The sequence below is a fragment of the Paroedura picta genome, chromosome 3 (assembly GCF_049243985.1).
Source record: "Paroedura picta isolate Pp20150507F chromosome 3, Ppicta_v3.0, whole genome shotgun sequence".
Lineage (NCBI taxonomy): Eukaryota > Metazoa > Chordata > Lepidosauria > Squamata > Gekkonidae > Paroedura > Paroedura picta.
The window spans coordinates 59,470,951-59,483,697 of record NC_135371.1 but is presented as its reverse complement, the minus strand read 5'-3'; the positions used below and the strand labels follow the sequence as shown (position 1 = coordinate 59,483,697).

The 12,747-nt window shown below is 43.0% G+C and overlaps 1 protein-coding gene across 8 annotated transcripts in view; it reads left to right on the top strand.

Moving 5' to 3' along the window:
- The window catches only part of RAD54L2 (RAD54 like 2), a 96,937-nt gene that overhangs the window by 26,751 nt on the left and 57,439 nt on the right, over positions 1–12,747 (top strand). For all 8 annotated transcript variants that reach the window (XM_077325902.1, XM_077325900.1, XM_077325898.1 and 5 more), the window contains one exon: positions 6,469–6,674. In XM_077325902.1, coding sequence (XP_077182017.1) covers positions 6,524–6,674 — 151 coding nt within the window. In that variant the 5' untranslated portion in view covers positions 6,469–6,523. The remainder of the gene's footprint in view (positions 1–6,468; positions 6,675–12,747) is intronic.

Below are 12,747 nucleotides of genomic sequence, written 5' to 3'. Positions count from 1 at the left end.
TGGAAAATTGGTACCAGAATTTTTCAAACTAACTCCTAGACTGAAAGCACATTTGTTGAGGTCTGACCACTATGTTAATGGCATGTCAGGTATATTTTGGAATGTTAATTTGTCTGATGTAGCCAGAAATTCTCTAACTTCCAACAACTCTTGGAAAACATAGGCACTTTTGAAATGAAATGTAAATCTCAGTGGGCCAGTTGATTCAGTTATGCTGCTCATTAAGTAGTTTTTAGTAGAAATACCGCCTCTATCATTGAAGGCCTGAAACTAATCTTGTTATTTTAGTTTAAAAATACATGTACTTTCACATTCCGTGTTCACTTGGAAGACAAGTTTTGTGAAAAAGAGAAAATATCTACCGAGATTAATTCTGATGTTTTATCTTTATCAAACACTGCTTATTTCAAGGGAAATGTGTTTTAACCTGCTTCTTCTTTGCATATCTGCTTCTTCTCACCCTTCTCCCCCCCCCCCCCAATATGTGTGCATTCTAATGCATTCTGTCTGTCTGTCTCGGCAACTGCTTAATTAAAACAGATGAGAAGGTTTTGTTAACTAGAGAAATGGCAAGCGATCAGGAGATGTTTAATGACTCTAAATTTGGCATGTCAATATCATCAGTATTTCTCATTTTGCCCACAGTTGTTTAGGATAGTCATCAACATTTAATATTTTGGAAAGTAGCTTAAGTATGAAATTTGTTAAGTGGGACCGCATAATAATAGTAAGACATGTTATTGCTTGTTAAGAAATTTCACCAAATTTTTTATTAAAAGTATTTGGATCCAATAATCAAAGGTTTCAACTACAGACTGTTGACTGCCTTGCCTGTGATGGACATCTGGAGCTTGAATTTATCTTGGAGAATCAAGAAGCACTGGGTTGTTTGCTGTTGTTGGGTCCCTTGGAATTTCTTTTCATATAAAGGTGCATGAAAATATTTCTCTCATGCACCATTATTCAAGCAGAGCTTGTAAAAACATGTTGCTAAGAGTAGGTGGCAGATGGGATATGCACAAAAACCAACCACTGAATAATGTTTTTTTTTAATGGCACTTAAATATATGCCATTTATCTTTAATAGCTTCATATTTTAGATTTGCATTGTCACTGCAGGAGACCCTGCTTTGTTTAAACCAGAATGAAACTAGAGGTGGGGTATATCTTATTTGAAGTAGATGAGAGGAAGGTAAACATTCACAGGCCAAGACCTTCTCTAATATAGATACTAATAATATGTTTCCCAAAAGGTATATATGGCTGTCTAATTTGAAGCCTCCAAGATGATGATGAAAGTAAATAATATCCCAGGGAACTGAAGGCTATTTTCCATGAATTTGTGCTGTTTGTTGTAGTGGGGGAACATGGGCTGAGAGCTGACTGGAGGATCACTGGCAGAAGACTCATGCCAGATCTGACAAAGTGCAGCATAGAGCCCACTTGCAAGCACTTTTGTTCAGTTTCCTTTAAAGTAGTAGTATGACTTTTAGCTATGAGGATTTATTGGTTTGTGTGGTGTTATTAACATCCTCTCATCCATTCTTAGATTCCATCTTGAGGGTAGATCTTACATCAGAGGTGTCAGGAGAAACACCTGCCTGTCAAGGTTCTGTGGACAGTTCCCGCAAGTTCTTCTTTCCTTTTGGTCCTATTGGTTCTTAAAATTGTTGATCTCTCCAGTGGTTTTGGTTCTTTTGGTCTGATGGAATACTCAGATTTACCATCAACAGTGCTGAATCAGAAGTTCGGGACCTGAGCCATAAACTGCTTCAGAAAGCTCAGTATTATGCTCTTTCATTTTTACGTCAGACTATTAAATGAGACTGTCCAGAGACTTAAGGTGGGTGTCTATGTCAGTCCATGTCCAGCTCTGTATTTTGCTACTTGAATCCCAGGTACTGAAGGGCCCTGAAGAATTGACTCTCCCTGCATGATATCCTGCACCATCCCCTCAGCTTTCATTCCACCTAGATTCTGCCTTTTTGTTATATCCCTGATCTCATGACATGGTCTGTCCAAAGGTATTGGGAGGGTGTCATCACGTTCAGTTTTTGGGAAGAGTTGTAAGGCAGTTATTTGGAGAGGATTTCAGTATTCAGGGGCATTGGTTGAATACTGGTTGAGTTTAGTGTCACAGGCTGATGGTGATTTCTCTTTGTGGTAATTTTTATTCTGGATGTATTTTTAATCTTCTGTATGCCCACTGACTTCTTTGTAAGCCTCTTTCTGCCCTTACATTTTCTGGCTACACAGGTGCAGGGAGTTAGGCATAGGGCTGTGGCTTCCAACATCCTTTATTTGAGACCATAGCACCTTACTAATATGCCACGGGGCATGGCCCAGTTAAAGAGCATCTATTTTGCATGAAGACTAATCCTAGCTTCAACTTCAGCATCTTTGGTAAGCAAGAATCAGGCAATAGATGATGTTGATGCTGGAAAGCCACCTACTAGTTCAGGTCAGTATTTGATTATTTAAGTTTTTTACTTATTTTACTGAAGAACTATGGACGGAGGTTCGCATGATTAGTACGAGAGGTAGCAACTAAAACCATCCCAAAGAAAAAGAAATGCAAGAAAGCAAAATGGCTGTCTGAAGAAGCTTTACAAATAGCTGAGGAGAGAAGGGAAGTGAAAGGCAAGGGAGAAAGAGAAAGATACACCCAACTGAATACTGAATTCCAGAGAATATGTCAGCAAATTTGGAAAACTCAACAGTGGCCACAGGATTGGAAAAGGTCAGTTTACATTCCAATCCCAAAGAAGGGCAACGCCAAAGAATGTTCAAACTAACGCACCATTGTGCTGGATCATGGAGAAAGCTAGGGAGTTCCAGAAGAACATCTACTTCTGCTTCATTGACTATGCTAAAGCCTTTGATTGTGTGGAGCAGAACAAATTGTGGCAAATTCTTAAAGAGATGGGAATACCAAAGCATCTTATCTGTCTCTTGAGAAACCTATATTCAAGTCAAGAAGCAACAGCGAGAACCGGGTATGGAATCACTGATTGGTTCAAAATTGAGAAAGGAGTTCAGCAAGGCTGTATAGTGTCGCCTTGCCTATTTAACTTGTATGCAGAGCACATCATGAGAAAGGCAGGGTTAGATGAGTCACAAATTGGGATCAAGATTGCAGGGAGAAATATCAACAACCTCAGATATGCAGATGATACCACTAATGGCAGAAAATGAAGAGGAACTAAAGAGCTTTTTGATGCGAGTGAAGGAAGGGAGTGCAAAAGTTCCTGGCAAATAGATGGGGAAGAAATGGAGATAGTGACAGATTTTATTTTCCTGGACTCCAAGATCACTGCAGATGGGGAATGCAGCAAAGAAATTAAAAGATGCTTGCTCCTGGGGAGGAAAGCTATGGCAAATCTAGACAGCATCCTAAAAAGCAGAGACATCACCCTGCCAATGAAAGTGTGTCTAGTCAAGGCTATGGTCTTCCCAGTTGCAATGTATGGCTGTGAAAGTTGGAGAATTGAGGCTTTTGAACTCTGGTGCTGGAGAATGCTCTTGCGAGTCCCTTGGACTGCAAGGCAAACAAACCGGTCAGTCCTAGAGGAGATCAGCCCGGACTGCTCCTTAGAAGGCCAGATCCTGAAGATGAAACTGAAATACTTTGGCCACCTCATGAAAAGGAAGGACTCCCTGGAGAAGAGCCTAATGCTGGGAGCGATTGAGGGCAAAAGAAGAAGAGGATGACAGAGAATGAGGTGGCTGGATGGAGTCACTGAAGCAGTAGGTGCAAACTTAAATGGACTCCGGGGAATGGTAGAGGACAGGAAGGCCTGGAGGATCATTGTCTATGGGGTCACGATGGGTCGGACACGACTTTGCACTTAACAACAACAACAACAACAACATCAACTTATTGGCAGTTATAAAATGTGGTTTTAAGGTGTGTTTTTAAAATGTTTTTTTTTCTGTTTATATTGTGAGATGTCAAGTTCCAGAAAGTAGAATCACACCTAATAAATATTTTAAATGAATAAAGAGGGTGCTTGAACGAACTGCACATTACAGTGAACAGCGCTGACTAGGAGTGAGGCATATAAGTACGATAATGTTTTGTTAAATGGCATATGTGAAAGAAACTGAAAATAAAATAAAAATGTATCAAGTTGATTGAATTCTGGATGTCTTGGCTTTGAAATAATAGATGATTTCATCATTATGATGCATGCATTTTTAGATGACTTTTTAGTGTTCATTATAGTGATATCCTTACCTTATATATCCTTATAGCGATATCATACGGAACACCTAGGAAACATTGGGTATATCCTACCCGAGTCTATACTTCACCGGATTGATTGATTGATTTCTGTTTAGATTTATCCAACAACCGCTCTCAGAGAACTGGCTTGCGGCAGTTTACAGTTTTATAATACAGATCCAACAACAAATAGTCATTAAAAATAAGCACCCATTAAACCCACATTAAACCAACATCTTAAAAACTCAGTACACAGTTGATGGCAGTATATAATTTAGTAAAAAATGCGTCCCACGTGGCGAGGCCACTGGCTGATCCAAAACGGGCAGATGTAGCAGTTGGGGGATGTCACCAAGGGACAGATCATATTGCAGATTGAGACCAGTCTAGTACTTGCCCCGGGCCCTAAGGGGAGACGGGAACTTGATCATAAGTGGCTTTTCTGTTGGAGGAAGCCTCTTAGGTTGGAGAAAGGCTTCAGTCTTTGCTCAGTGTAGTAAAGTGATGCATTCATCTTTATTACCTCTCATCACTAAAGATAATAAAGCTCAAGTTGACAACTCATACCCTATCTGATTGGCCTTCTCTGGGGATGTGCCGCCAATAGAGAGAACACTTAGCCAATGAGTGCCACAATCAGTTCAAATTGCACTTTGCCAGTGAGGGCCAATCAGCTTAAATTGCATGCAAACAACACTTCCTGGTGCAACCTCTGCATACCTTCTGGAGGGAGGTGGGGCTGTGGAAGGCCCAGAAAGTTTTTTTTTAACTTGCTCGTTATGGGATTCTTTTCCTTTACATTTAAACCTTCTGGCCAATGTCTTAGAGCAATCCAAGGAGGGAAAGACTCAGGTATTTCCTACATGAAGAAGTGATTGTGTAGTTTATATGGTTTACAATTTGAGAAGGGAGGAATGCTTTTGTCTTCTGTGTTTCCCCCACCTTTGTGTGTGTGTAGAGGGGACTGCTACGCAACCCACCCACTCCTGTCCCAAGCAGCTCTTTTCTCTAGGGGAAGTGATCTTTGCAGTCTGGAGTAGAGCTGTCATTTCAGGGGATCCCCAAGTCCAACCTGGAGGCTGGCATCCCTGATTCTCCTTGAGGCACAGTGCCACAGAGGCCTTCCCACTGAAGCAGCCCTTTCCTCCAGGGGAACTGTTCTCTGCAGCCTACAGAGGAGCTTTCATTTTGGGGGTTCTCAAGGTCCCACCTGGAGGCTGGCATCCCTGAACAGTGGCAGGGATGCTAGCCTCCAGCTGGGACCTGAAGATCCCACTTCTGGGGTTTGTTAAAGCCTGAAGAATATTTCAGGGGTTTCTCAATGGTAAAAAAAGTTGAGAACTGCTGACATAGAGGCAGTAATTGAGAAACTCATTGTAAGTTCTTTCACAGGTCCTCCCTCCCAAGTAGCCCTTTTGTCCAGGGGGACTGATCTCTGTTGCTTGGAAATGACCTGCAATTCCAACAATTCCTTATGTGCCAACTGGAGATTGGCATCCTGCAGTCTCTCTGGGGCACAGTACCACAGAGTTTCCTCCCTCCCAAGCAAGCCCTTTCATCTGCAGAAGCCTGGAGATGAGTTGGCATTACAGAGTCCCCCATCCTAAACAGCTATTTTTCCCTGGGAAGCTGATCTGCAGATGAGCTCCAGTTCCAGAAGATTTCCAGGCCATACCTGGAGGTTGGTGACCGCATGGTCAGGAATGTTCTTTTTGGTTTGGAGGTAGGGCCTCAAGAGTCCAGGGATGGGCAGGAGCTTTTGCAATGTAGCCAGCCCCCAGGAAGTCCACAGTACAGGTGTGCATCCTAGCGCCCGTTGTTTCCCTGGGTGCAACAGGCTTTGCCTCTAGTTAACTATAGCCATGGTTCCCTGTGCTCTGATGAAATTATTTGCCGGCGTATAAGACGACTGGGCGTATAAGACGACCCCCAACATTTCCACTCAAAATATAGAGTTTGTTACTTTACATTACAGTACTATAGGCCACTATGGGCAGCTATGTCTATCCCAACTGAAGTGCACCCGGCATATAGGACGACCCCCCGACTTGGAGGCATGTTTTTCAGGGGGGAAAAGTAGTCTTATACGCCAGCAAATACTGTATATTCTCGTAGGTATTTCCTAGCTATTTCTAGGTTATCAGACCTGGAGAACTGATATCTTCATTATACCAAAGAACTTTTAATTTAGTAACTAAGCTTGAACAAGTCTTAACTTTGCTCTCCTTTTTTCCCTTGCACAGGGCTGCCTTAAATTGATCATGAGCCGGTAATGCACCAGAGACGCTATTGGGAATCATGTCGGACGAGTCAGTCTCAGGGAGTGATCCAGATGTGGATCCAGACTTGGAGCAGGAGGATATGGAAGAGGAGGAGGAGGAAGATGAGGATGAAGCAATGGAGGAGGACAATGATGGGGACGACGAGGAAGATCTGCTTGATGAGAATGGTGAGTAATTGGCCAGAGGGCCAAATAAATTGTTGCTCTGTGTAATTACCACAAACGTTAAATCTGGCGAATAAAGCCTTTGATTTTTATGCAAGAGGCAGATGTACTCACTCTGGAATTTGTATGGGGAGCAGTATATTTGTACATATTAGTCTGTAGGTGGTATAATGATATAATGAGCATCAGGTCCTAATGACTTGGGCTGCAGTAGCTAAATCAGGTACAGACACAATAAGCCATGCAGATCTGTTTATCTGTATATCTGCTGGGCATGCTCAGTTTCTACCATTATACCTAGAAGAATACTGTGCAAAAGAATTGTGTTCTTGCTTGTCTGGGCATATTTTGAGAGAACCGGTTACACATTTCTTACAAGATTAATTGGTTTATCTTTCGGATAGTAGATAGGGTTGCATGTATTCCATTTTAAAAATATTAAATTCAGTGCCAAGAAAGTATGTGTTCTTTTAATTTGTTTTATACTATCTTCCAAAACTTATTCTGGGTCTGCTGTTCAGGGGATGGGGGCAGAAGCTATGGAGCAGCAGTCCCAGTATTTACAGGACTGCCTCATCCACTATACTTCCCTGCCCCCCCCCCCCAGAACACCATAGATTTTAGTGAACTACACTTTCTCAGGATCCCCAGCACAAAAGAAGTAAAACTGGCCTCAGCCAACCTAGTAGAACACCCTCCCTTGCAAGATTCGGGCCTTCCGGGATCTTCTGCAGTTCCGGAAGGCCTGCAAAACAGAGCTGTTCTGCCAGGCCTATGGTTGAAGTAGGGAAATTAACACCAAGGAAACTCTGGCCTCCCTGCTCAAAAAACATCAATACATCTATAACACCAACTGCCTGGCAGAAATTAATTCCTGTTTGCACGATTTTTAAGTAGGTGGTTTAATATTATAATTTAGCTAATATATGTTAACTTAAAACATTTAAAAACTGTATCCATGTAATTGAATACTTTAATAATTCTTGTTACTATTAAAATTACTATTATAATTATTATGCATTGCCTCCCTCCACTGGTTTCTGAAATTTTAGCAGGCATTGACCACACACTTTATGGCTATATGCATACACATGGGCTGGAAACTTTGTGTGTGTTTTAATGAAAACTGAAATTTATAGAAAGAGTTGGTTTTTATACCCTGCTTTTCTAGGGGGCAGTGCTGGAGGTTCTGGAAGGGCTTGGCAGTGGCAGGCAGCTACACAGGGTGAAGCAACATGGGAGGGTGTTGGGCTCATTGGTGAGAGGAGGTGGGAAGTGGAGGGGCTGTCTACTGGGGCCATGGGGGGGGGGGTAGCTGCACCGTACCTCCATTCACTGTGCTGTGGATAGGTGAATTGGGTTCGGGAGTTTCCAAAGGGCAAGCTTGTGGGGTGGGGGTTGCACTTGGAGGGTCTGTATTCTGGGGCGTTCGTGCTTGGAGGTGTTGATTACGACCTCCTTTCCTGGCAGCGTTCAGGCTCTGAATGGAGGCAAGTGTACCAGAATGCTCCTTGCCCAGTTTGTTCGGGACGGGTGTGAGTGGGACTGTGCGTATCTTGATTGGCCCGTAACATTCCAGGGACCAGAAGCAGAGGCTGGACCAGCTCCATTCAGAAGGGCTCTGCGCAAATACTTATACAGCTACGTGTTAAAATTTTGTTAGTTTTAAGATAGATGATTTTTAAAAACACACATCACCAAACCACAACCCAGCTATCATCCCTTGTTTGCCCTACATATTTTAAAAATATCAACTTCCTTTCTTACTACATTATGTGCAGGATTTTCCCCTCTAGGCCTAGGTCAGAACTGTACTGACAATATTCGTTTTATGCGATAGTTTGTGGGTCATTCACAAATTCTCTTTAAACTTTGAAAGAAGGAAATATTCCTTTGAATTTATTGCCACCTGTGTTTTGAGGAATTAGTGTAGGATTGTCAGTAGGAAAATTTGTTTGAAGCAAACTTTTTAAAAATTCTTGAGTGAAATAAATGAAAGGAATGAAAAAATGAAACTATAGTTTTACCATGATGTATGTTGAACGGAGCTACTTGCTTCTTAGCTGAACAAATAGAAGAGCAAACAGACCACAGCTGCTGAGTCCCTACTTTTTATGTAGATTGTCATGCATCTGATATTTTATTAAAAAAAACAGAATTACCATAATGGATTGAACACAGGTTAGCCTAGTAACCTGTCGCTTTGAACAATGGCTAACTTGAAGTATTTACAATGAAGATATCAATCAATCAAATAACTTTATTGGAATAATCATAATAATAATAATAAAACATTTATACAAAAGGCAAGGTGGTTCAGATCCCAGGTCACTTGGAGAAAATCCCATGAAGGAATTTTGCAGTGCCTTCAGTTATTTGAGGGTTATGATCCGATAAGAGAAAGTGCACTATTGTTGCGGGACTGTGAGTCTTGCTCGCCCCCACAAGAGGAAATATGTGCCATTCTCTGAGATGGTTATGTTGCTCACAAAAGAGGAGAATGTGTTCCACTGACTCAGGATTCTTTGCAGGACATGGGCAGAGTCTGTCAGTATATTGGATTTTAGCGTACTGACCTGTTAGTAGGAGGTTCAGCCTTGCTAGCATAAAAAATCGCTTCAAGGAAGGCGATTTTAAAGATGTGAAGTACTCCGGGATCCTTCTTGCTGGGGGATAGATTTAGAAAAAGATGGAAGAGCATGTTCTATGTGCTCCAGCAATAGTGTCCTGATAGTCAATATCCAGGATTCGTTGCCTGATGATATTGTAAGCTTGGTTCTCTTCAAGGTTTTCTAAAAGCTCAATAGACAGGCCTATAGACTTTAGTTTGTTGTTAATCTTCACGAACCAGGGTGATATAAACTTGTCAGACAGCATAAGGTAGACGAGAATCCCAGCTTGGGCTCTAAAGTTCAGGTGGACCCAGTATTTAAAGATATGGAGCCAGGCTAGAGTGGCCAGTTGGGTAACGCCGGTCTCCAAGTATATTGTGAGGGCAGAGATGAATTTGGGGAAGCCCAATAAACGGCGAAGGAAGGCGGATTGCAGCCTCTCTACTCCTGCAGGGAGGTCTGTGTCCATACTGGTATGCCATAGAACAGTGGTCCCCAACCCCCTAACCGGGGACTGGTACCAGTCCATGGATCAGTTGGTACTGGGCCATGGCTCCTTGTCCTCCTCCCCGGCAGCTGCCTCGGGGGCTGCCCTGCCACTCTGCCGCCAGCTCACCTTTGGTGCTGTCCAGCGGCTGGGGCTCCCCCTCGGCGTGGCACTGCGCAGCTGCTGCTGGCAGCGCCCCCCAGCAGGCGGCGGGAAGTCAGGGGCGCCAGTGGGAAAGTAAGTGGAGCAGGGGCTTAGGTGGTAGTGGAGACGTCCCTCGGCAAAAGACTACCCTCCCCCACCAGGCCTCAGTAAAATTGTCAAGCGTGAACTGGTCCCCGGTGATAAAAAGGTTGGGGACCACTGCCATAGAAGAGTTTTGAAATCAACATGGTTTGAAAGAACTTAATAGCAGCAGGGAGGTTTTGACCTCCCTTAGTAAAATAGAATCTCGCAATTGCATTTGCCTTGAAATTTGTGCAGGTTGATATTTGGTTCCAGTCTAGGGCCCATTTCAGAAAGTGGTGAAAATGGACTCCTAAATATTTAAAGTGGTGCACTTGCTCGATGGAATGTTCATTTATTTTCCACTTGGGGAGCTTCCTGGATTTGGAAAATACAACTATTTTCGATTTGGTGAAGTTGATCCGGAGTTGATTTTGATTGCAGTAGTTTGAGAAGACTTGGAGAAGGGTTTTTAGGCCAACCTTGGTACAAGAGAGGAGGACCGCGTACAAGAGGAGGGGGACTGGAGGCATTTTTGTCGAGGAAGTAATGAGCTCACTCCGCAGATTTGGTAGACTATCTGTAAGTGATAATCTGTTTGGCTGTAGCATGAGTGGACAGAGGTTCAGGGCAGTTTGGGCTTCTTAAGATTAAGGTTAGTGGGAGATGGTCGTTCGCCGTGCATACACCAACCTGAAAATTAATAATATTTCCTTTCAGGGTAGAGGGGATGATAATATAATCAATGACACTTGCCCCACGTCTTGACCTGAACGTGAACTCGCCCAACATGTCTCCTGTGCTATGTCCATTTAATAGAATTTTATTTGCAGGGAGACAGAGACCAATCAGATGGTGTGCTGCTTTATTTAGCTCTTTGTCTTTGGAAGCTCGGGAGAAAAAGAGGGTATCTGGCGCTTTCTTTTGAGCAAGGACGGCAGCCTCATCTGCCACCACCACCATTATCGTCTCCCTCCAGTCATGTTTCTGTTCTACAAGGTGGTCCTGAACCAGCGTGTGCTGCTGCTGGTTGCTTCAGATGTAGATGCATTATGTGCTTGCAAAATACTGTAGGCTTTATTTCAGTGTGATCATGTACAATATACTTTAGTACTAGTGTCTGGCTGGCAAGAACTTGAAACTGCATTTCTGGAGCATAAAGATCAGTTCCAGTATTTTGTTCTGATAAACTGTGGTGCCAACATTGACCTGCTGGAAGTCCTTCAACCTGAAGAAGACATTATTTTCTTTGCCTGTGACATTCACAGGCCGATTAACAATGAAGACATGATAGCTGGAGCATTCTCGTCTGATAATTTTAAGAAATTAAATTCAAAAATGAAAAGAAACAATGACATTGACGTTGCAATTAAAAGCATATTACTTTTTGTTCAGGGAGTGTTTGCTAGTTAAGGAGGCAAAGTACTCTTCCTGATTGCATAAATGTACTGCTTGTGAACCAAGATAGAACTGGAACATTTCCTGGTATATTAAAGGCAAAGCTTTTCAGTACTAGGCAGTGATTACTGTTGGTATTTTCCTTTCCCCTTATATTTCAAACCTGGACTTATTATCCAGCTTGGTACACATCAGGTCTCTGCTGCTTAGAGCATCCTCCTTGCATATTGGATCCAACAGATGTTGCAAGGTGTCAAGGATTTCTAGCCTGAACCCCGTGCACAAGAAAACAATCCTTGTAAAATATATGGAAAGGCTGTTTCCAAAAATTCTAAGGGTTGCTTTTTGTCTTCCCATTACTTCTTGTTCTTCATAGGCTGAGAACAGATATGGGAAGAAGGGAGATCACCTCTCCACTCTCCCTGACACTCATTCTTGCCTCTCAGTTCTATGGGTGTTCAGACGTGCGGCAGCAATAGCAGTGCTAGGGATGGGCACAAACCTAAAAGGGTTTAAATGGCTGCCAGCTGACTTTTTGCCAGTCAGCTGTTAGGTTTAAGTGGCTGGTCCCGAACAGCTGAACCAAACTGGCCAAAAGTCCAGTAAATGCTTGAGGAAGGTGTCTTCTCTGAACATCAGATCCCGAGTTCCAAATCAGCCCAAATTCAGCCAAAGTTTTGAACTGTGACCTGGCTAGTGCCCATCCCTAAATGGCACCCCTTTTTTCCAAGGCTGGCTTGTATTTCTGCTTAGAGCACATGCACAAGAGAGCCCTGTTGCCCCTATTCCATGCATCTGCCCTCCTCTTCTCTCCCTTGCCAGCCCTGTCCCTTTGTCCCTTTCTCTGTCTTTACTTCCATTCCTCCCACACTATTTTACCTCAGCCTCATAGACCTGCCCCTAACAATTCCTTCTCTGTCTTGACAGCTTCAACCACCCCCCACTGCATATGCTTGTTGCTCCCACCACCCAAGGAGCCTCCTGCCTTCCCTTCCTCACACTAGTTGCTTGAGAGCTAGATAAGAGCCTTGAATGAGCCAGTTCTAGTGCCCCCCCGGGGGCTTATGATTGACACCCCAGTGTCCCAGCTGGGGGCAGACTCCAAATAAATAAAAGAAAAAAAATAATTCTTTGAACAAGGTAAAGCTTTGTCTTCCAACAAGACACAGAGCAAAACATGGTATGGCAAGAATAGCAAAGCAAGGCAATATGTCAACAAAAGTATTGTATGCAATAGATTAATAAAAACTTTGCACATCTACTTGCCTATGAATTGTTACTTATTGAGAAACCTGTCGGGAGAGCAGCTGGTTAGTCATAAGGTTACCAGGAGTGCTCAAGAAAGGAAGAAAAT